At 53.0% G+C, this 23,039-nt stretch overlaps 10 protein-coding genes across 10 annotated transcripts; 6 read left to right on the forward strand and 4 right to left on the reverse strand.

Moving 5' to 3' along the window:
* Positions 1–337: 337 nt before the first annotated feature.
* J4E88_007188 (uncharacterized protein) lies at positions 338–1,135 on the reverse strand (the record flags this gene model as incomplete). The annotated part of the gene is made up of 2 exons (XM_049400809.1): positions 338–586; positions 656–1,135. 2 exons carry the CDS (start codon positions 1,133–1,135, stop codon positions 338–340), a joined length of 729 nt encoding a protein of 242 aa, XP_049253121.1.
* A 1,367-nt stretch (positions 1,136–2,502) lies between these two features.
* Positions 2,503–4,126, reverse strand: J4E88_007189 (uncharacterized protein; the record flags this gene model as incomplete). Its single annotated transcript, XM_049400810.1, has 3 exons — positions 2,503–3,284; positions 3,459–3,897; positions 3,962–4,126. The coding sequence occupies 3 exons, from the start codon at positions 4,124–4,126 to the stop codon at positions 2,503–2,505; spliced, it is 1,386 nt and encodes a 461-aa protein (XP_049253122.1).
* A 695-nt stretch (positions 4,127–4,821) lies between these two features.
* On the reverse strand, positions 4,822–5,607 carry J4E88_007190 (uncharacterized protein; the record flags this gene model as incomplete). The annotated part of the gene is made up of 1 exon (XM_049400811.1): positions 4,822–5,607. The coding sequence occupies one exon, from the start codon at positions 5,605–5,607 to the stop codon at positions 4,822–4,824; it is 786 nt and encodes a 261-aa protein (XP_049253123.1).
* A 336-nt stretch (positions 5,608–5,943) lies between these two features.
* J4E88_007191 (uncharacterized protein) lies at positions 5,944–7,924 on the forward strand (the record flags this gene model as incomplete). Its single annotated transcript, XM_049400812.1, has 4 exons — positions 5,944–6,162; positions 6,412–7,095; positions 7,143–7,334; positions 7,406–7,924. The coding sequence occupies 4 exons, from the start codon at positions 5,944–5,946 to the stop codon at positions 7,922–7,924; spliced, it is 1,614 nt and encodes a 537-aa protein (XP_049253124.1).
* Positions 7,925–8,069: 145 nt separating this feature from the next.
* Positions 8,070–9,547, reverse strand: J4E88_007192 (uncharacterized protein; the record flags this gene model as incomplete). Its single annotated transcript, XM_049400813.1, has 2 exons — positions 8,070–9,257; positions 9,302–9,547. 2 exons carry the CDS (start codon positions 9,545–9,547, stop codon positions 8,070–8,072), a joined length of 1,434 nt encoding a protein of 477 aa, XP_049253125.1.
* Positions 9,548–9,929: 382 nt separating this feature from the next.
* J4E88_007193 (uncharacterized protein) lies at positions 9,930–11,876 on the forward strand (the record flags this gene model as incomplete). Its single annotated transcript, XM_049400814.1, has 2 exons — positions 9,930–9,998; positions 10,047–11,876. 2 exons carry the CDS (start codon positions 9,930–9,932, stop codon positions 11,874–11,876), a joined length of 1,899 nt encoding a protein of 632 aa, XP_049253126.1.
* A 663-nt stretch (positions 11,877–12,539) lies between these two features.
* On the forward strand, positions 12,540–14,081 carry J4E88_007194 (uncharacterized protein; the record flags this gene model as incomplete). The annotated part of the gene is made up of 3 exons (XM_049400815.1): positions 12,540–12,725; positions 12,787–13,533; positions 13,584–14,081. 3 exons carry the CDS (start codon positions 12,540–12,542, stop codon positions 14,079–14,081), a joined length of 1,431 nt encoding a protein of 476 aa, XP_049253127.1.
* Positions 14,082–15,247: 1,166 nt separating this feature from the next.
* On the forward strand, positions 15,248–18,069 carry J4E88_007195 (uncharacterized protein; the record flags this gene model as incomplete). The annotated part of the gene is made up of 2 exons (XM_049400816.1): positions 15,248–15,252; positions 15,576–18,069. The coding sequence occupies 2 exons, from the start codon at positions 15,248–15,250 to the stop codon at positions 18,067–18,069; spliced, it is 2,499 nt and encodes an 832-aa protein (XP_049253128.1).
* Positions 18,070–19,217: 1,148 nt separating this feature from the next.
* Positions 19,218–21,782, forward strand: J4E88_007196 (uncharacterized protein; the record flags this gene model as incomplete). Its single annotated transcript, XM_049400817.1, has 1 exon — positions 19,218–21,782. The coding sequence occupies one exon, from the start codon at positions 19,218–19,220 to the stop codon at positions 21,780–21,782; it is 2,565 nt and encodes an 854-aa protein (XP_049253129.1).
* Positions 21,783–22,712: 930 nt separating this feature from the next.
* Positions 22,713–23,039, forward strand: J4E88_007197 (uncharacterized protein; the record flags this gene model as incomplete). Its single annotated transcript, XM_049400818.1, has 2 exons — positions 22,713–22,860; positions 22,918–23,039. 2 exons carry the CDS (start codon positions 22,713–22,715, stop codon positions 23,037–23,039), a joined length of 270 nt encoding a protein of 89 aa, XP_049253130.1.

The raw sequence follows: 23,039 nt of genomic DNA on the forward strand, positions 1-23,039 counted from the left end.
ACGACACCAATACACATTCGCGTTGCGAGAAAGACACATTAGCAGAGCTTAGAGGAATTACACGGTGCAAACATGAAAGCGTGGTAGAGCATTGAAAGAATTTTTATTCATCATCATCATCATGTAACTTGGTGAATGTCTCAGCCAGCCTTAACTTTCCGCCTTCTGGACATAGCTGAATACAGCCTGCATTGAGCATTCAAACTTCCACCTACCCTCATGTAGCCATCGCAAATCAAAACTCCTCATCAGCTTCTTCCCCACCGCTTTATGAACTGACTAGCTGTCTGCAAGCCCTCACTGCGTGCGTCTGACATTCTTTTTGCAGGCTGGAAGTTTAATAGGAGTCCAACGCGCCAAAGCGCATCTTCTTCCTGGGCGGGGACTCCTTTCCAGTGAGCTCCTGCCTTTTTCTGTTTGGCCGCATGCCCCCTTCATTGAGACGCTCGTCGAAATAATCGGTGAGATATGTCTTGATGTTCTGAGTCCAGCCCTTCTGACGACCGGTCGATGCAGATATGTCATCGTCTCGATAAAGGCGAAAGAAGAAAACGTCCTGGGCTTTGATGGGAACTGGGTAAGATAGCTGGTGGGAGTGAGCGATTGGATCGATTGCACCGTCTATTACAGTCTGTATTGAGGGGGGTGAACTTACCTTGGTCACTGGATGGCGGTTGATCAGTTCGTAATACTGCAGACGGTCGGCGCGCTTGAGGTTATACCGGACCACTACTCGTGTCATGCCATCCTTCAGCGGCCAGACTGGAATGTTGTCAAGCTTGAGAACTGAGCCAACTGATGAGCCTCTCTTGATCTTGATGGCTTTGAGGTTGTCGAGAGCCGTCTGCGTCTCGGTGTCGTCACCAACAGGCTTGGAAGCTTGTTGGCGCAGCACATCGGCCCTAGCTGGTCGAACTCCAACCCAGAGACATAGATCGTTGCATGGGAGGTTGTTGCCAATATCCTCTTCTTCTTGGGTGGTCTCGACCACGTCATCTACCCGCCGGCTGGTGCTTCCTGCGTTGCTCCAGTTCTCTACGCAGAGCAATGTGTGATCTGCGAGGATTGGTGCTTCGATACCGATGAGAGCGGAATTGAATGCATAGCGGTATGGAGAGTGGGATACGGGCTCCATATTGTGCTGAGGTCTCTGCGACGTGAGTGTTGTAGGAGGATGGAGAGCAATCCAGTGTTAGAGTGAGTGCTTATATACACCCTAGCGTCCCCGCTAGCAGCTGCCACAGCAAATGCAAGGTCACCTCTGCCTTCACCTTTACCTGGCTATCTTTGGCAATGGAATGAGGCCTCCAAAATGATTACCTGGCTTTGGTCTTGTAGCTCTGAATTCATTAAGTTGCCGTTGCAAGCAACGGTATATGTATATGTACTAAGTATGGGTGAAGGAGCGCCTTCGGTCTTGGTAAGTGAGTTCCAGGGCTGTTCCAAATAGACGGTGCATTGAAAGGGTTGGCGTAGAAGCGCAAGTATTCTGTATGACGCCTGGGCATGCTATGATCATTAGCATCAACTCATACAGTTAGGCCATAGCAGTTTGATGTTACCGTAATAATCGCTTGTCTTATCTTATTAGCCAATTGGTAGCATGGAGGGTGTAAATATATTAGTGACTTGTTTACCGCCTCGCCAGCTAGGGCAACGGTCCTGGCGTTGAACTCATACCAATGAAAACCACTCCAGCTTCACACCCCTCTTCTCCAGCTTCTCCGGTTCAAGACCGCAATGTGAATGACTGGGAGCTAAAATCATCAGTAACACTTGTGATTCACAACAAGATTTGAGTCGGCCTCGTGTCCTCGCAATCGCCAGGGAGAACTGTCTATCGCGACGTGATAACCAAATCGACGAGTCTGGTCGCTATCGTCAAAGGTTCTCGCCGTCCTAGGGTTGTGCAGGTTATCAGAAAGCAGATAATCTCGCCGTGTGAAGTGTAGTGGCCGGTCCAGCTGCAGCTTCAGCGCGTCGCGCAGATACGTGTCCAGGGCTTATACCGCGCGCGATAATGAGTCAATGATTGTAGCATTCCTGCTTGGACGCGACAGGTTCGCACGGCTTGATCATGACACGGGCCCGCCTTCGTCAGACGTACCGGTCATGGCTGTACTGGCAAGCGCGCGTTATTCGATCGAGGCGCGCGTCATCGAGCGCAACAGTGAGAGGCATACTACAGTCATTCTGGTGGGAAGATCGAGAATGGGCGTGAGCAGGGACGGCGTGTAGGCGCAAGTCAGAAGGATGACGCGAGTGTTGATGAGGTCGGCCCTGCCCAGCCGTTGGCGTTGCGGCGCTAGCGCCAAGCATTTGGAAAGCGCGAGCCCCTATGACGTCGGGCAGCCGCCTTCCTTATCTTCCAGGAACCACACGCGTACCATCAACATCTTCTCTGCGACAATCTGTTCCTACATTCGCGACTATGTATATGACCATCGGTTATCCCGACGCCATGACCGTCTTGCCAGTACCTTCGACCCGCTATATGACCGTCTAAGCCTGATTTGGGTTGCTCCACTGACTACTAGACACGATATCGATCGTCGCAGGACAATTCGGCACACCAAACGGAACGTAACCACCCATCGTTCCGGCGCCACGGCACCCCTCGAAGACATCTTTGGCGTGGGCCCAGATATCCGAGAGCGTAGCCTCACACTTCGACCAGTCGCCCTTATAGTGGACTTGAACCGCACATGTCGAGGCCACGCTCGCCCACCACCTATCGCCGATGTGGGCCTTCACCGCATTTTGGCCGAGACCTTCTAGCGTTGCAAAGGCGGATACACAATCGCTGTAGTTTGCGGACTCGGTGGTCGTCTGGCATACAACGTCGTCTATGTTGGGGTGGGAGAAGGCGAGCTTGCCCACTGCAGACGGGATTGCCGATCCGTCCACCGGCCAGCTGATGGGCGGGTACCATTCTGGGTAGATTGACATCATGTAAGGCGCATCCGAGACTGTGTTTTCGCTAAAGCGGTCGTAATGAGAATCTTCTTTCCAGTCAAGCACCAAATAAATGCGGCCAGGGGCTCCCGGTTCCATGTCTTCAATCGCCCAATTCTCTTTTTTCGTTCTACTCACACTCCACATGCGTGGATAGGGTGGGTATACCCCAAACTTCTTTTGCATGTACCGTGCGACAGCGAAATAAACGTAGTTATCGTTGTTTTGTGCAGCGCTTTGGACGTCCCTCGCCGCTAGAAGCTTCGCAAGACCGGTCTTATACGACGGGATGGGCGTGGTATCGCCGATCATTTGCGTGGAGTCGCGGCCTGGATCATGTCAGTCTCACGTAGAATCTGATGATTTTACGCAGCACACTCACATCCGCCTTCGCAGATCTCCACATTCGAGAGCCCGATATGCAGCAGTTGATGGAGAGCGGTGGTTGCTACATTCGAAAGTCAGCGTGTGTAATATGGGAAGAATTTCCGGAGATAACCTACCTGTGCTTCGCATATTTCTTGTATTGAGCTTAAACTTGCCAGTCGTATCCGCCAGTATCCGCTTCTCTACCGTTGTGTGATCATCGAGGACGGTGAAGAATGGGTCACACCAAATGATGGCGTCGTATTTTCTGCTACTATCGCCCTGTGTTGGGGGCCACCAGTATGCAGTATCAACTCCCTTACATTGGGCCCCTTTTTCATCGCGGTACATTTCGATGTATCGCCCGTTCCACCAATCAACCCATCCACTTCCCCTTGACTTCTGAGTGGCGCGATAGTAGGTATCGTAAATGCGCTGTCTAAGTCCAAGGGTCTTGCTGGGCGGACCCCAATATTCGATTGCGGCTTCAGACTCGAAGTTTATGATTTTGTTGTTGCTGCCAGTTTTCGAAAGGAGATTATCGCTGTCGTCAAAAGCCGCATTGGCGAGGAGTACCTAGAATTGGGGTTGCAGGATCAGTCAATAGCTCACATGTAATTGATACTGGGGATTTACGCACCGCATCTGCAAGCGCTTGACGCACGACGTGCTCTTTCTCGGCATCCCATGCCACGCCCTTGAATATGGGGGTGATCTCAATACCCCCATTTTGGGCACTGCATACCTGGCCCAGGGACGCCAGGAGGCCGAATAAGAAGAGGAGCAGTACGGTAGAGTGCTGCATTTTCTCGATCTGGTGTTGGGGTAGGTTACGACAGGCGTTGAGGAATAGCTAATAAATCGGGGGAGGGGTCGTTGGGTATATATCGCGGAACAAGGCCGTGCCCTAGTCGGAGTCAAAGGCGTGCTCTTTCTTCATTTAAGGCCGTGCGGATTATAGATGTTAGCCCCCACATTCCTTCACTTACCGATTTCACGACACAACTTAGGAGTCAGTCAATAAAGCGCTCTCATCCTATGTGCTCAAGAAATCCTAGTTTCCCTGTCTTTGCCGCCTACAGCGGAAGTCGTGAGGATAAAGAAGTAAGACAAATGTCCATGTAGTAGGCACATAATCCCATAGACTTACGATTGTAGTGTCTCTGGCTAAATGAAGTCGCAATATCCAGCCGTGACCTACAGTTTGCCATGACCAGAGCCTGTTGTCGTTGTCCGGAAAACTCCCCTAGCTGCCTGAAGATCTCTGGCGCACCCCTGCCGTTATCAAAATTCGGGAACGCTTTGAGTGTTCATAGGTGTGCGACAATTCACAGGAATGTTGCACGGTATGACCATGACTTAAGCGCACGTGCTTCTCGACTGAGGCAAGCACAACCGGGGCGGAGAAAGAGCGCATTGGCGTAAGTACAGTACATATATGCCAGGCTAGTGAAATCATCCAGGGAAACGAGGCGCGCGTGACGTGCTCAATGCACCGTGTTATGGGCTTTTCTTCAAGTCCTCAAGACACGTCTCCACCACCTTTTTCGTTCCTTCCTCATTCTGCAGCTTGAGACTCAACCGCTCCAACCGCTCTAGCAACGCCTTCTCAGTCTCTCTGAATCTCTGCTCCTCAGCCTCGTCATCATCATCGCCCCCAACATCACCCGCGGTAGGCGTCTTGTCACCCTCTCCACTTCCCTCCACCGCCACGACCCCATCTTTAGTCTCCTCGTCTTCACTCGTTCCATGGGCAATCTCCTTCATCGCAGCAGCCCTCCTCTTCTTAACTTCCTCCGCTCGCTTCAAACAAGCATCCAACCTCTTGAGACTACTCTTGGGCCACGACTTCTTGTAATCATGGCCTCTTTGCGCCGTCTTCGCGCCCTCAGGCAAAGTGACCCAATCCAGCTTACTCTCCACGTGAATGTGTATATCCGGCTCCATGAGCGACGGGAAGTCCAGCGTGCCAACTCTCAGCTCAACGACTGCCTCACCCAGGTGGTTACTAGCCCAAAGCTGGACATGACATTGCGGACACTCGGCATACCGATCGACAAGGCCCGGTTTAACCTCTCGGCTCAGGAACGAAGGCTTCGTCGGAGATAGGATCTGGATGTTGTATAGTTCAATGTTCAGGCTAAGGTAGAAGGCGCTACCAGTCTGTTTCTGGCAGTCCATACAATGGCAGGCATAGCAGTAGAGCGGTGCTGTAAGGAGCCTGTAGCGGATGGTGTTGCAGACGCAGCCGCCACTTAGCGCTGGGAACGGTTTCGACGTGGCCATGGTGGTGCTCGTCGAGCGGAGTCGGTCCGGCTGGAATGGCAGTGATTGATAAGCTGGAGGCGGGGTGACGCGTGGGAGATCAAGGCTGTGACGTAGTAAGCGACCAAGCCGCTAATGGGCATTTCGAGATTAGCGTTGATCTTCGCGCCGAGGATTCGCGACTTCACGATACTGCTGGAAAAGTTCACCAGTAACATTCGACGGTGGTTCGAGGACCATCGCGATGAGCAACCACCTCCTTTCAAATGAGCTCGCAGAGGAGCATTATGACACGGAGATTAACGATGGCATGAGGGCTATCTAATCCGAAAAGATACTTAACCACTTGACGGTTGCATGCGGCAGAGCACAGCGATTTATGCCGTTAGTTCTCTACGATACTACCAGAAAGCACATGGTGAACTCATATGGCCCAGAGCGAAGCATGCACTTGGAAATTTTTCACGACTGCTGGAAACTGCATCTCGCAAGGAACCCATACTTCATGCTAGCACCTACAATCCCACGCACGTTGATGAAACTACCAATATCAGGCCTTTGGAAGTCGACAAAGTGGTCAGCGTCCTCATAAGGGTGTTATCAAGGTAGCTATTGCGGCATACGCGGCATTCTATCCTTGACTAAAGGGAAGTATACATAGCAGTGTGTCCTCTGAACAGGGACACGGGATGCACGATTACGCGTAGTGGCTTACATGTAGGCGGTAAGCGAAGTGTTCTGTCATCCAATGATGGAGTGATAGATGATGTCGCTGAGTTCTGTTAATAGCAGGAAGAAGAAGAAGAGTGAAAACATGAACAAAAGGTGGGTAAGACACCGTCGAAAGAGAAGAAGAGGAGCAGGGAGAAGGGCAAGAATAAGAAAGAGCTCGCGGTCGACGAGAAGGATCTGCAGTCCGCCATGGGCTTTTGTACGAGGATGGAGCAGGAATCAGGCTTCCCTGTTCTCGCGGAATATACCGAGAAGCAAAAGGCAGCAACGCACAAAAGACCTATCGATCTGAAGAACGCCCGCAACATGTTTGTCGAAGCGGTAGTCGCCGCCAAGATCAAAGCCATGGAGCTCGGAGAAGAAGACAGCAATGAGGCTAAATGTCTCCCAGGTTGGGCCGACATTGACGAGACAGACACACAAAGCGCAAGGTTCTCTCAGCAAATGATGATCTGGCTTACGGGGACGGGATTCGAGAAGCTGGCCCTGCTGGCGACGACAGGTTCCGGTTCAGCCCACAGCGAAGTCCACGACCAAGTGAAAATGACCGATGTAGCCGACGACGATGCAGCCGAATTCATCGAGGAAAAAGAAGAAGAGCAGGAGCGGAAGGGTAAGCAGGCCGCAATTGCACCATTCATTCAGGAAAAGGAGACCGGCAAGACCAAGAAGAGGACAAAGCACCAGACTTTTCCCGATCGCGTGGCCAAGATGAGCGACTATGACGTTTTCACGCCCCGATGCAACAAGCTCCTGGAGCTTCATGACGATATCTTGGTAAAGCACCCGAGGAGAAGATAATCATCTAGAGTTGATTCTACAAGGCTCTCAATATCATCACCGAAGCCTTCCGCCGACGTCAATCCATTAATATTGCGATCTACTCTGGTGTCTTGAGCACAAAGGAGATGGATGACCTCTTGCACAAGTGGCAGACGGTGTCGCATGCGACGACGCCCATCGACTTCCAAGCCAAGGCTGGTGGAACTGGGCTGACCATCAACGAAGCGTCGCAGGTTATCTTTGTGGAGATAAGTGGATTTCATACAATACTGATACTGGGAATATGCTAACCTAGACTTTACAGCCATGGTGGAACTCCCTCGATGCACTGCAAGCCGAGCGGCGAGCCGTCCGAATCGGCCAAGAAAAGCTTGTTCACGTCTGGGTGCTGACCTGTGCTAACAGCTTCTCGGACGCAATCATCAACACTGGTGCACTGCGGAAGCTGAGGGTCATAGACAAGATCATGGCCGCGTTACGAACCGCAAAGGGAGCCGAGGTGGAGACCCCGCCACACGTTCCGCAGTTTGGCATGGTACCGTATATTCCCTACACGCGATTCAGAGAGATGGATGCAGCAGCGATGCGACAAGAAGAGGAGAAACAGGCGAGAGGAGCGACAGAAGCAGGCAAGGCTAAAGTGGGTGACGAGAGGCCTAGCAAGAGGCCCAGGCTCCCAGAGGGCGCGTACGCCGAAGATCATGGTGCGGTTGAAGGTGTTGTAGGGCTTATGGACATTGCATCTTACAACCAGCTCGCACACCATATCAGGCGGTCACAACTACGCAGTCGTCCCCAGAACACCGTTCTCGAGATGTGGTAGGGAATACACAACGGAAGCCACGGAGCTCGCAGCAGTAACTACATCAGTACGTTTTTGAACGTCAGCATCTCACAGACAAGCTGGCATGTGTGAGCATCCAAAGGTACATGTACAAGATACTTTGTTACATACTATACACCCCATCCTACACCGTCGCGCTCTTAAAAGCATCCCGCGGTATCGACATGGCAATCCCACTCTTAAGTGCCGGGCTATCAAACGAGCTCTTCAACCCGTCCTTCTCCTCCAGATACTCGCCCTCCCTCAGGTTCAGCGTATCCATAATCCTTCCAACCTCATTCTGCTTCTCAACCTCGTACTCCTCGGCAGAAAGCATCAACGTCTCGCCGCGCGCCTTGTTGATCTCCAGAGGCTCGTGTTCGATGGCTGCGGGCCACTTGCCGGCTGCGTAGAGGGCGTCTTGGATGTCGGCCCACCGCACGCTCACACCTTCCAGTGTGTAGGGCTTGATGGGAGGTGTCTTGAGTGCTTTGGGCAGGACGGAACGGGCAATGTAGTGGTCGCGGGTTCCAGCCTGGGCTTTCGCTTCGAAAGCCTGCTCGAGGGTGGTGATTTCAGCGCGGTGACCTGCGAGAATCTCACGATCCAGCTCAAGGTCTGCCTCGGAACGTGTAGGATCGGGGTTGTCGAGCGCCTCCTGCAGGGTGCGGGCCTGGATTTTCAGTTCATACAACTTCGTCTCAGCACCGAGCTCGTTGGCGGGCGCCGCTTTCTTGGTGAGATCTTCTTGCAGGTTCTTGAATTGCTCCGCTTTTCGCAGAGCGTATTGCAGCTTCCCCAGGCGGGTTTCGAGGCTCTCCTTGGCAGCCTTTATGCTCTTTTGATCGGCCTCGTTCTGGTGATGCTTCATCTTCAGCTTGTGGTCCATGGACCGTATTTGGCCCTGCAGCCACTTGACGTTATCCGTGGGCTTCGCCTTGGCTTGCCCCGCATTCGCCAGGGCGTCAATCTGCTCCCAGCGCTTGTCGAGGAAAGTCGATACTTTCTTCTCCTGCTCTGCCTGCTCTTCCGCCGTCTTGGCTCCATGCGCCTCTTGTATCCGCAACACTTCCGCCAAGTCGGCGCTGGTATTGGCGCGCTGGTCCATGATCTTCTTGACCCTCGTCTTCTTGTCCATGCGCTTGAACTCGGGGTTCGTCTTGTCCCAGGCAGTCTCGTGCAGTCTGCGGAATTCGCGTAGCTTGCGGAAAGCATTCTGGCCTTGGCTGGGGGTCGGGAAGGTGAGGACGCAGTGGGGGACCCATTCGTCAGGACGTAGGGCGGGTGGCTTCGAGTGCTTGCCAATGAAGGGGAGTTGTTCGAGGTGGTGGTTCTACAAATTAGCATTGGAAGTGATAAATTGTGTATTCTTCATACATCCAAGAGTTCCTGCAACGAGTAGATGATCTGGTTCGACTTGGTGTTGCGGAAAATGTAGATGATTTCGCCGTGCTTGGCAGTGCCTTCCGGGTCCACGACGTCACGAAGAGTGTAGGGCTTGACCGGTGAGATCACATGCTGAGCGGTAGCTTGTCGTCTCGCCTTTTCGTTTACGACGGTCTGCAGGCGGAGATGCTGCGGATTCGACTGCCTTTCAACATATGCGGCTATCTGCTTTTGCATATGCGCGACATGCTGAGGGGTGACGCGGCTGGCGACGGTGGGACTGGCGAGAGAAATGGGCTGTAGTGGCGGCTTGTACCGCAGCCGGGCAAGAGTTCGAGGCATGGCTTGGGGGTGGTGATGCCAATGGCCGCCGGCGATGGTGGTGGATGAAAGTTGCGAGTCTCAAAAAGCACGGGCCAGGCCGCGGAGGTCCGCTTGATCCAATACGACAGCTGGGAACTCCAAACACGCGTTCACCCAGCAAGCTTCCAAGCTTTACTATGCGCTGCGTCATTGCGATTGCTCGGGCGATTGATCTAACTTATAGCAATGCCTCGATGAGAGTTCGCCCAAAGTTTTTCCCGTCCCTCCCCTGCCTACCCACCAGATCAGCGACGTAATGGCCGGCGAGTCCCAGGCAGCCGAGCCCAAGTCTCCACCACGTGAGCGCCCGTGGCTGCTTGCATATGTATGCGCGTCGAGAATACAAGGCTTGTAGTCGCTGATAGTCTGCCAGAATCGCAAGCTCAGACATCTCCAAGGCATCACCATCCGCAACCTCACGCTTAGCTTATCTCCCCCAAAGTCGCGCGGGCGGACCATCGACGATGAAGCTATACCGAGTACGCTCAAGTCGCCCACCAAGGCGCTGGCTCTGAGAGAGAGCAGAGGCCTGGCGCACTCGCGATCTTCGAGCGACCTCACTTCTCCCGAGGACACGCGGCGCAGCAATGGCGGCTTGCGCGAACCTACCCCGAACACGGCGACCAGACCCGGATATGGAAGGGGACTGCGACGGCGTTCGACTATGGAATGGACCAATGCGACTCCGCTGTTCCGCCAGAAGAAGCTGGAAGACATTACCGCAGGGCGCATGGCGGATACCTTCTTCAGCTTGCATGTGGAGGACCAGGACGACCCGGTATACATCTCCGAGGTCGCGGAGAAGGCAATGAACCCAAACTTCAAGTTTTTCGACCTCGGACCCTGTGGCCCTGGTGTCACGCGACTCGACAAGCTTACTGTGAGGGTGTGGGCAAAGAGCGAGACGATGCAGGATTGGCAGTACCTCATGGACTACACAGTACAGTTCAGGTCGCTGCAGTTCATAGGCAGGACGCTTGGAAGCTTCAGACACCCACTCCCACAGAACTGCATACTCTTCCACATGACGGACGGAATCTACACCAGCTTTACGGATCTGCCGGTAGAGGAGCGAATGCGCCCTGAACTTCTCGCACCGCCGAAGAACAACCCAGATGGGAAGGCACTGACTTCTTCGTCATACGATGCGCTGATGCGATTATCGACACTAGACGACTGCATCCAGGATGCGCTGACGACGCGGGATCGGATCGCCGACGAGATTGAGGGCATACTTGCGGCGAACAAGGATGATATCTGCACGGTCGAGGCAGTCCCCGAGACGGAGGAAAGTCTGCGGACCGTTCAGGCTGCGGTGACTGCTGAGAAGCGGAGAGTGGTGGCATTGAGGAGGAGGCGGGACGAGCTTCAAGCCAACATCAAATATCGACGAGAGAAGATGCAGGCCGGACGAGAACTGCAAACACAAGCCGAGTCTGCGCTAACTGGAGAGAGAGCAAAGTGCACTGAGAGTAAGGAACTCATAGAGAAAGCTGGCGAGGACATCACTGGCCAACGGCGAAGGGTGTGCGAAGATCTTCTTGGGATATTCCCCATCGAGCCTGTCCCAGGCAAAGCACTCGCCTTCACGATACGAGGCCTTCTCTTACCCAACTCCAATTTCGACGAGATAAATCCAGACGTCACCTCCGCAGCATTAGGCTACGTGGCGCAAGTCGTCAACTCACTTTCGCCCTATCTCTCCGTCATACTACCGTATCCAATATCACCCCACGGCTCGACATCGACTATCGACGACCCACTCGCCGTCACGCAGGCCAATCAGAACCCTCAACGCACTTACCCTCTCTACATGAAGAATGTTGTCAGGTATCGCTTCGAGTACGGTGTCTTCCTCCTCAACAAGAACATCGAAATACTTTCCAACTCTCTCGGCCTGCGCCCCGTCGACATCCGTCACACATTACCGAATCTGAAATACCTACTTTACGTCGCTACCGCTGGAAAGGGCGAACTTCCAGCGCGGAAGGCGGGTGGTATCAAAGGCTTGTTGCGGCAGGATGGTGTACTCTCCAGAAAAGGAAGCATGGACAGCACCGTCACAGCGAGCAGCGTTGGCACACCGACAACTGAATTGAAGAAGAATCTTGAGATTGCGGGGAAGAGATTGGAGATAAAAGCAAATGGCGCGCCTACTCAAGCACATGGTCATGCAGGGAGCAGACTAAGACCTGCAGCATAGCGACATAAGCGGGAATTCATGTTCATCGGTATGACATGTCTGATCTAACTGATTTGGTGAGTGCGTGCAGCCATGTAGATGTAGACACCAATAATTCGCAACATACGCTTCGAGAGTACCGTTGCTTTTGGTCCGGGTATCTGCTCGTCCTATAACGCGCATCCAATTGCTTGTTCCATGCACCTGTGACGCACGCTCCTGCTGTCTTTCTGTCGGAACGCGGAAGGTACCCGAGCCGCACCTCCATCAGGGTCCAAAAGCATCTTGCACCGTCGTCCACATCGCATTCAGTCGCATTGGGATCTCCAGCATCTCTAAACAGTAGTTTTAAGCGAGTACGCCGCTGACATAAGACGTACCCCTGGCATTCGCTCACAGCAGATCGACGCGCTACGGAAAGCCAAGGGCTCCACTCCACCGGTCGGAAATTGCTTGGGACGTCAAGCCAGCGAGACCTGACTTGCGGCGAGCCTCGGGAAAGCCAGAGAAAGGAGAAGCAACGCATCCGCTTTTATATCTCAGCCGCTTTATATCTCCTGCTGCAGGCTCTTCTTCGGAGCTTCTTCTACGTCGTCTGGGAGGTGTTTTGTTTCTCTCTGACAACATACAACATATTGCGACTACCGACCCGTCTTCCGCGTTCCGCTTCTCCTCAACCTCACAATGACGGAACCGTTTCCTCCCCTCAACGGCGCACTGCCACACAATACAGCAACGAACGGCGCAGCCAGGCGGAGAAGAAAGTCTAGTGCGCTGGGTTCTGATGTACCTGGCGATGTCGACGTCCCAGCGTTGGCTACACACCGCACGAGCACCCCGCCGCTGAACAGCCCGACGAGCATGGACTCGGTGAGTGCTTTTTTGACCCTCATCCAGGGTATGCAGGGCACGCGCTGACAAGACCCTGTAGAAACCAGAGAAATCCGCCCGCCGCTCCAAACGACGAACAACACGCCGCTACCTCTCCAAATTCAAGCGCCAATGCATCCGCCATACCTGGCTGCTCCCGCTCATCCTCGGCCTCACAATCGTGTTCCTCTACCTCGTCTACCCGTACGAATCAAACCCGCTGTCCGCCTGTCTCTTCCTGTCGTATCCGCTCGCACGCGACGACCCGCTCATCCCCGAACACGTCCGCGCGGATCCCAATGGCCCAGTTCACTACGGCAAGGGCGGGCGCGACTTTGCTTTCGTCGGCTTCTACATCATCGTGCTGAGCTTCACGCGCGAGTTCTGCATGCAGCGCCTCATCCGCCCGATTGCGGTAAAGCTTGGGATCAAGAACAGGGATAAACAGAGCAGGTTCATGGAGCAGGCGTACACGGCGCTGTACTTTGCGCTGTACGGGCCCTTTGGCATCTGGATCATGAGTCGCACGCCGGTGTGGTACTTCAATCCTATTGGGATGTATGAGGGTTTCCCGCATCGCACACACGAGGCCGTTGTCAAGGCGTACTATCTCCTTCAAGCGAGTTACTGGGCGCAGCAGGCGATTGTGCTGTTGCTTATGCTGGAGAAGCCGCGGAAGGACTTTAAAGAGTTGGTTGCGCATCATGTTATTACTGTGAGCTTGATCTGGTTGAGCTACCGGTTTCATTTTACGTACATGGGGATTGCGGTGTACATCACGCATGATGTTTCGGATTTCTTCTTGGCTGTAAGTCGAAATTCTCCCCAACATCAAGATTGGTTTACTAACTTGTCCAGACATCCAAATGCCTAAACTACATCGACTCCCCCATCGTCGGCCCCTACTTCTTCGTCTTTATGGTCATCTGGGGCTACACGCGCCACTACATCAACCTCAAAATCATCTACTCCATTCTGACCACCTTCAAAACCGTCGGTCCGTTCGAGCTCAACTGGGAAACTCAACAGTACAAGTGCTGGATTTCGCAATACATCACCTTCGCCCTCCTCGCCTCGCTGCAGGCCGTCAACCTCTTCTGGTGGTTCTTCATCTGCAGGATCGCATACCGCTTTGTCGTGTACAAGGATGCGGATGATGACCGTAGCGAGTACGCGCCGACGGATGAGGAGACGGAGGAGAAGGAGAAGCTGATCAAGGAGGATGTGGAGGTCGAGAAGGATTTGGACAGGATTGAGGAGGCGCCGAGTACGCCGGCGAGTGGCGCGGGGTTGCAAGCGAGTGGAAGTGACAGTATTGGGTCGAGGGTTAAGCAACGGAAGGGTGGGAAGTCATAATGAGGGATGAGGGGATGTTGTAATGAGAAGGAAGATGGGGTTTGGGTCGGGATAGGGAATGGGGTTTAGAAAGGGACTGGGACCTCTGCATTGAGTGTTGGACCGGTATTTCGACTGCCTAAGCATTGGGCGGAGTTTGTGTATAGGTACGCTTTCTCTGATAAGCATGCGGGCAAGCAGCTAATGAGTATGTTAGATATTAATTTACTCCATAGAACGTTAGTCCACAGGCGCGCCTTCCTCCATGGTGTCTGTGCTTCCCCCGATGACGTCTGCCGGAGTACGAAGACCCTGAGATGCATCCTCGCACACGCGCAGCGCACCCTCGCAAGTCATCTATCGCCGTCGTCGCATTCATGTCTTCCATGAATCATGGCGGCTTTTCGCTGATATTCGGCAGTCGCGATGGCGATTACTGTGCTTCCCTCTTGTCGATGACGCCTGCAGGCATGCGCGCACTTCGATCCGCTCCTTCGCACAGCACAACCCCGATTATTCCCTTTCGCCAATACCCATCACACTCATCACGCCCATTAGATTTGCGCATTACCTACTGCCATCGCCCATCGTTGATGGCAGTCGCTGTGTGGTGGTCCGCATGCAGGCTAGCGCGGTCGGGGAGTCATCTTCGTTCCACGGATGGCTCAGATGCTGCATCCAGTCATCACCTCGGCTCTTGCACTGATGGTATCGCTCCCGCAATATTCCTGCAGCGAGGCGCCTACAATGGTTCGTTGTATCGAGTCTTGCGCGCTTCGAGTGAGATGTCTTCTCCCCGCAGCCTCAACGCGGTTTTTGATCGACGTGGGAAACCACGCTTCAGCGAGGCGCCTACGTTGGTTTATTCTGTCAGGCTTTGCACGCTTTGAGTGAGATGTCTTCTCCTCGCACCCGGCGGTTTTTGATCGACGTGCGACATCATGCTTCAGTCAGGCGCCTACAATGGCTTGTTGTGTTTAGTTGTGTGCGCATTGGATGAGATGTCTTCTCCTCGCAGTCTCAAGGCGGCTTCTGTTCTACCCACATAATCAAGCCCCAGCGAGGCGCCTACACCAGTTTATTGTGTCTAGTTGTACGCGCATAGCGTGGAATGTCTCCTCCTCGCAGCCTCTAAACATCACCAATCTCACACACCAAGGTACTTCTTCCGTGACCAGCGGGCAGCAATGCCGTGCGCAAGATTTGGCCTCTCATTGCTCTCTGCTTAGCTATGCTTCGAGGAGTGACTCAGCACGAGGACCATGGTCGTGCCAACCAGCTTCATGCTTTACGGGATCCACGCGACAGTACCCAGACGAAAGTTTCTGATCTAGCGCACTTGGTGTAGAATAAAAAGGTAACCTTTCGCATTCTAACATACTAACATTCCGTCTTCATCACACACTACCAATTCATCAATATCACACACTATCATTCCGTCAACATCACACAATATCGTTTCGTCAACATCGCGCATTTTTATGACATCAAGATGGCTACATCAACTCGTACCAGCAACGATCGGCTACCGTCAAGCCTCTTTGCCGTATACCAGACGTACAAGCGCGGAACCTCCGTGGTGTTGGAGTGGCTCACTACATTTGACAAAGCATCCGCCACGATCAAGCCTACAACACCACCACTCGCATCGAATACCCTTACCATCAAGCAACTTTTGGAACGAGCGGAGATGGCGTCAAAATGCAAACTCATCCCCCCGCCTACCGTTCACGACGCGTTTAGGATGGTTCTCGTCAACCGCAACAGGCTCACCAAATACTACGATACTCTGCCTGCAGCATCTGCGGAGACTGCCGCATCGACTTTGCGCCATAAAGTTTTTAACGACACTCTCGCCAAGGCTTACAGCATTCTTTTTCCTCCGATCACGCAGGAGCGTCAGCCGAAGAAACCCTTCGCCAAAGCTGCGCCCCGCAGGACTGTCTTCTCTGCCAATACGTTCGACGCGCTTAGTCATCTTGTCGAGGAGGAGTCCGACTTTGATGCTTGCGCCTCAGCTTTTTGGCAAGAGGTGACATCGTCTACTCCTGCTGTATTGACGATCTCTGACGATTCTGTTAGTGACGCTTTAGCGCTGCATACATACGTCCTGGAGCTTCAAACAACCATCCAGACCATACGGGGATTTTGGGATTCTGCCGCTGATGGTGAGATCCCTCTGGCTGTGGCAGGGTGGCTCACGAATATGGCACATTATTATCTCATTAGCTGGATTCATGCGCAGGGTCCAGCCCATGACGACCATGAGAAAACTCTGGGCGGATTTTTCTCAAAAGCCCAGCCAAAAGGTCAAAGAGAAGGATATGTATCCATGTCGTTAGAGGATCCTGTCGGACTTAGAGAGTTGAGCGAGCAAGAAGTCTTCCTGGAGTTTACCCACGGCCATGGTCTTGTCTGGCCGAGCACCGAGATCCGCAGATTCTTCGATCGTGCCATAGCAAAAGACGAGTCGCTTGGCGTTGTAGAGCGCTGCAAATTTGAAGACTACTTCAAAGCCCAACCGGACCAGCGCAGTGTGAAGCATGACTTTGTTGATTCAATTCAACGATATCTTCCCACCGAGGGAGCTGATACTGTCCAAGAACACTACCGGAAGCTCTTGGAAATTTCAGACGCACGATACAAACAAGATCAGGAGATGGTGCAATCCCTATACCGAAGCGTTTGCCAGAGTCCGTTGTGGGACTATCGTGTGTTTCCCAAACATGAAGACGAGCCTCAATGGACGGCGTGGGGTGACAACCCTCTTCAATTCCCCATAGCCGTCCCGCTTCTGTGGAACCTCAAGGCTTATCAGGAGCCTGATGGTGGGCTGATGACTAGCCTAGTCATGGGCACACATATGTTGCTAGAAAGCTGTCGTAGCTTTGCTCCATCAGCCATCGCTCAGACGCGATCGCATACAAACAACAGGATCCGGGTCCTGTCTTTGGCCCGCAACGCTCGAACCGCTTTGGATGAACTGCTGAAGACCTCTGTTTCGGATCCGGTCAAGGCTGGTTGGCTGTATACGGATGCATGGTCCAAAGGTGCATACTCTACTATCCAGCAGTTCCAAAACATCGCTTCCGAGAAGTCTTTCGACTTGTACACACAGTCGCCATGGGTGACGGGAAGCTACATGGCAACCATAATGTCACGCAACATGGATCTCGGTCTCGAGCTTCTCAATCAGCATGGATATGCCTCCGATTTGCTGCATCTGTACAACATGCTTCGGCAGCTTGGGGTTCTATGCGTTCAAATACCTATACTTGATCACCTTTGTGATCTTCTCGGCTCTGCGATCTTCCCATATTCGGAAGGACGGCCTACGAGCAAGTTTGACTTGATGGCCCGTACTACCAATCGCATGCCAATGTGCAAGGGCGAAAATAAGTTTTACAGAGCCAAAGGAACAACAACGACCGAGCCTTACGGGAAGGAAGCCAGGATCAAACCGTTCGAGCTCTCATGTTTTGCTAAGGAGTGCATATGGTATCAATATTCCACGAGCCCCAAGTTCCTGGCCAGGATCACCGACGAACGATATTTAGCCAAAAAGCACGATTTCAAGCCCGAGATCTTAATGCGCTACACACCCTCTGAAATCATCTTACGCGCAAAAGACCACGTCATGCCGGAGTTCGAGGGCCCTTTTCCGTTAGCAAAGATCAACTACTTTGCCGTGGCAGGCCTCGTCATGGATGTCTGGAAGGAGGTCGCATGTCAGATCGCCAAGCCAGGGGGTTTGCCAGACTACCTTGAACAATACATGGAAGACACCAAAGACCATCCAGATCATCTTGATCTAAGACGGAACCACGTGAGCGCCTCCATGCTTTTCTTGCAGATGGTCAGGTGGGGGGTCGACAGCAATAAGTTTTACCACACTTTTGGGTCGAGGCGGGGCGTTCAGGAAGACAAGGGGTTGGTTATACTGCGCGATGCGGTTGTCCAAATCTGCGGGGACGTGAAGTTGCAGGACTTTCTGTGGAAGGATGTTTGAGGTTTGGATGTGGTGTTGTAGCGAGTAGTCCAGTGTCAGCTTGCAAGATCAAATGAGCTCATCGAAACAATATCTCCTCTATCATCGTGCACTTGCTCACTCGAATCTTTGCGCGCAGTCCCAGTCAGATGTCGATATCGTGCGCACTTTCGGTGTTGTCTGAGAGAGACATTCTCGAACAACATTCACCGAGTTGTTGTCGCGTTCAATCTCGCACGACTAGGCGATGCCAGTCTTCGGATGGTGGTTCGATGGCTGTCGCCCGCGCTCTGTTGGTGAGGCAATGGCATAGCGGGAGCGCCGCGATCGATGAGCGAATAAGGGTCACAGTGATCGAATAAGCCAGTCAACACCAATGCATTGTGCGCGCTTGAAGCTGTAGTCGTGCGTGGGTGAAGCCTTGAAGCTCCGCGCAAGCTCCGCTTCGTGTTGCTTGCCAATTCGTGATGGCGTCCGTGCTCGTGCGCCGCTCACCGATTGGCTGACCGGGTCATGGCGTCATCCCATCCTTCTTGGGCTAGCGCCCGACGCGTTCAATTGTGAGGTCGCGTCGCTGCCTGCTTTCTTCAATCGCGAATGTGTCCTTACGGAAAGCCATGGCTCATTTGAACGCATCGCAATGCCACCTGCATCATTCGCTCGGCTGTGACCCGAGTCGCCATGCTTGTGAGGACTGCTTAGCTCCGCCGTCGATACCCACCACTTCGAATGCAGCGCTGCACCCACTGCTTACGACAGCAGCAAACTGTTTAAATGTCGCCCGCTCTACGAAATGAAAGCGCATTACAAAAATAACAATGCCGTATCGAACAGTGCGTTTTTTCATCTTGTGCGCCTGGAGCTTAGTTTGTGCATCAGGCAGCAACATTACCGTACCACGGGTGCGATCTTTGATACTTTGGTAACATGTCCATCCAACGGCCGATTGTGCATCTCACAAGCCACATATACCACCAAAATTAACAATGTCGTGGCCTAACAAGTTTCTTCTACTCTCCCACACGAGATAAAACCCCTTTCCTCTGCCCCTTGACACGATCGCAGCATAGAATACCGTAGAACCCCCTACATTCGCAATCCGCCTACACTCAAGCATCGAACCATTGCCGCATCACAGCGCATCAACTCACAGCAAGCGCCGCCTTAGAATGGCGACGTCTTCCCCCACGAAAACGCCTGGACCGCTCCCCCCGACTTTGTTCAGCATCTACCGAACATACAAACACGAGACGTCGATCGTAATCGGCTGGCTTCACTCCTTCGACAACGCAGCTGGTGCAAACTCAATTCCCTTATCAGAGCAGCATGGTAATCCATCACTGCAAGAGATGACTGTACGTCAAATTGCGGATCGCGCTCGTCAGGCAGCGAGCATGGGAAAGAGGCCACCAAAGGGTATCGAGACAGCTTTCAAGATGGTCATAATGAACCGAAACAAAATGACCAAGCATTACGAGACATTGCCATCATCGGGTCAAGAAGTCCAAGACTCTACTGAACGCCATAGAGTCTTTAACGAGACGTTGGCTGAGGCGTACAGGCTGCTGTTTCCGAGGACGAAGCGGACTAACAAGGGTCGCAAAATTACGCCGGAGAAGCTGCCTGATTCCCCAGTCACGACTTCTGCGAATACCTTCGAGGCTCTCGCCGGACTGATAGAGCAAGAAGAGGATTTCACCTTTTCCGCATCCGAGTATTGGGGAAATGACGCGCCTGCGCCTAATCCCAGGCGTTCCGCTATCGCAGAGGACCCGATCGAGAGCTCAATCGCTAGACAGGCGTATTTGGGTGAACTCCAAGCTATCGTCGAGACCGTAAAGAGCATATGGAGGTCTTTCGCGGCGGGCGATATATCATTAACAGAGGCGGGCTGGCTGACGAACCTGGCGCAAAATTTCGTGAGATTCATGAGTCCTGGTAAGATCGACCCCTTCTCGTTGGAGGGCTCATTGTTTTGCGGGATGACACTCGACGAGTCTTGCGGTGACCTTGACAAATGCGGTGGCCTACATCCCGGGGTCACATTGGAGGATTTGGCATCGGTCGACTTCAGCAATGTCGCCATATCCTCATCGTTTGCCGAGTTCACACATGGATCTGGCTTGATCTGGCCGTTTCAGCTTCTGCAAACCTTGCGTGCGGCAGAGCAGCCTCCAAAACCTGCTGAGAAGGAGCGTCGTCGTTTCGAGTGTTTCTTTCGAACTGCATCCCAAGAGCGAGAAGTTAAGGAAGCCTTCGCGGGCTCAGTCACTCAGCTTGCAAGTGACAGATCCCAGCTGTCGGATAGACCAAGCGCACGGAAGGTAGTGAGTGTTTGCAGTGATCGCTATGCCCACGACCGAGACTTGCTTGCATCCATGGTCAAGAGCGTCTCCCGACATTCCGCTTTCGAAGAATACCAACCACGATTCCTACAGGATGAAGTCAATGACCGTCTGGAATCCCTCGTCGGTTTCCACATACAGCACCCCTCGACCATTCCCCTTCTGGCGGAGTTGAAGCAGGCAAACATAGACCTACCAATCCTAGTGGCAGCACATATGCTTCTTGAGAGTGGGCGTAGCTTCCTCCACGAATCCGAGAAGATAGCAAAACCGCCACCGAATTGCCGGATAACAGTCTTAAGCCGCGCCAACGAAGTTAGGAGCGCGATATTGCATCTGATCGATGAGAACGGGCCAAACCTTGCGTATCGATCAACATCCATCAATTTCATCAGGCTCCTCGACCTTCAGCTTGGCTTCCTTCTTTCGGACAAGACGTTCGATGCCTATTCTCAATCCCCTTGGGTCACAGGAAGCCAGATGGCCGCTATTTCCGATTGGACGCTCTTTGTGGGCCTCGAGCTACTCAATGAGGGTGACTGCTTCGGCGCCGTGATACACATGTACAACATGTTGCAGCAGGTTGAGGTTGGCTGCGCACGGATTCCCATACTTGAAGAGCTACAGTCCCTGTTCAAGCCAGTGGTCTTTGCAGGCAAGCAGGAGCCGCAAAGACGTTTTGCAGACATCTTCGAACTCTTCGTTGGTGGAGCGAAGGTCTACCAAGATAAAGGTATCAGAGTACTCAATCAAGCTCCACCGAAGAATTCTCGCGACAATCCTGGCAAGACCTCCAAGATCAATGTGTCTACAATGCACCTCTCATCGGCAGAGAGCTTCGGCCAACTTTACATGCCCGGCGAAGAGTTCTGGGCTAGGATCACAGGCGACCCCAAAATCACTCGGAAGTACAAATTCTACGACGAGGTCTTCGTGGAATTCCTGCCATCACAAACCATCCGCCGTGCACAAGAGGCGATCAGGCCCGAGTATGAGGGTGCGTTCCCACCAACCCGAGTGAACTGCTTTGCAGTCCTTCGTCTTTGCCAGGAGATACTGCTCGCAATCATCGCGCGCTTCAAAGAACTTGGATTAGCGGCCTGGCCACCGGCAATATACAATGATAGTTCTTTGGATCTCCACATTCCAAGCAAGACTAGTCCAAACGTCAGCATCGACTATGCCCTCAAATGTGTTCGAATGACTATGAGAATTATCGGGGGCCTTGTCGATGCCCACGATATGGAGAGGAAGAAGGGTGAGGTTGGCTACAACAAGAAGTTTAAGAAGGTGATCAAAAACATGCCGCCAGTGATCCTACTGCGGGACACGGTTGCGAAGGTATGCGAAGGCAAGAAGGTCGAGGACTTTCTGTGGAAGAATATGTGAGCTACGGCTTGATGGGTCTGCTTGGGATGGTGTTGGAAACGGGTCATATGTGTTTCAATGTAGCTAGCTTATCTGCAATGGTGCTGGCAAGTCTCCATGCGCGATCATTCGTGTAGCACAACAATGACTTCCAGCATGAATTGATAGGCCAAACACCCGTTCGCATGCGTGATATTCTTCCTATATGCGCTAGCGGATGTGTCGAAAATGGTGAGATGACAACAGAATGTTGCCATGCACACCAAGCGAAAGACCGCGATCCGGAAATGTTGTTGAATCGTTGTTGAGACTGGGGGTGGCGAGGACAGGTTAATTCTCGGTAGATTCGTCTAGAAGGCCGGGGATGCGCCGCAGTGCCGATCTCAAAGCAGGGTCTTTTGCGGCTCTTTGCGAGATAGAGCCGGCCGGAGCTTGAGAGCCTCATCTCCAGTCGCATTTAATCGCGATACGTTCAATGCATCATCTTCAAGACATCTCGTCATAGGTCCAGGCGCGTGATGCAAGGGCCATTCCTTCATTAAAAGTGACAGCTACCCCAGACTTCACATTTGCTATTTCCGCACCCGACCCACTCACGTGCTGGCGGCCAAGCCTATCTCGACCTGGCACATCCCTGCACGGATCGCTCACCGCCCCTAAATTTTCTGCTCGCGTCATCTCCGGCCTCGCCTCCTTTCCCTTCAGCCCTGTCAACTCCTTCCCCAGGCCCACTTTCTTTATATAAACCGTGTTCCGTGTCTGTGTCCTCTTTCCCCGGATTCACTCGAAACCACGCACGTTCACTTTCTCCGTATTCAAGAGGACTCACTTGACGACGACTGCAATCGTTTGTTTATACGTGTCCACAAAGATTACTCACGTCGCCACTTGTCGCTACATAAACTCGGTTTCCTCGATAATTAATCCTCAAACCTCAACTACATTAACAACATGTTCGCACGTATCGCCACCCGCGTCCCCATAACCGCTGCCTTTGCCGGCAAGCGCATCGCACCCGCCACCATCCGCGCCAACTCCTCCAGCTCGACCAGCAGCGCAGCACGCGTCATGGAGATGGCCGCGCAGGCCGAGCGCCCAAGTACGTCATGAAAAGGAAGCATCAAAAATGAAGTAATAGTACTAACGTGTGTTTCAGCTGGCGCCGAAGCCGCCGTCCCCGTCATGTGGGCTGCCTGCGGTGTCCTCACCTACGCTGCCTGGAACCGCATGAGCGAGCGCAGCGCGGGCGAGAACGTTGAGAAGCTACTCATCGTTTAG

Source organism: Alternaria novae-zelandiae (assembly GCF_023758075.1).
Source record: "Alternaria novae-zelandiae strain BMP 2774 chromosome Unknown scaffold_15, whole genome shotgun sequence".
Classification (NCBI taxonomy): Eukaryota; Fungi; Ascomycota; class Dothideomycetes; order Pleosporales; family Pleosporaceae; genus Alternaria; species Alternaria novae-zelandiae.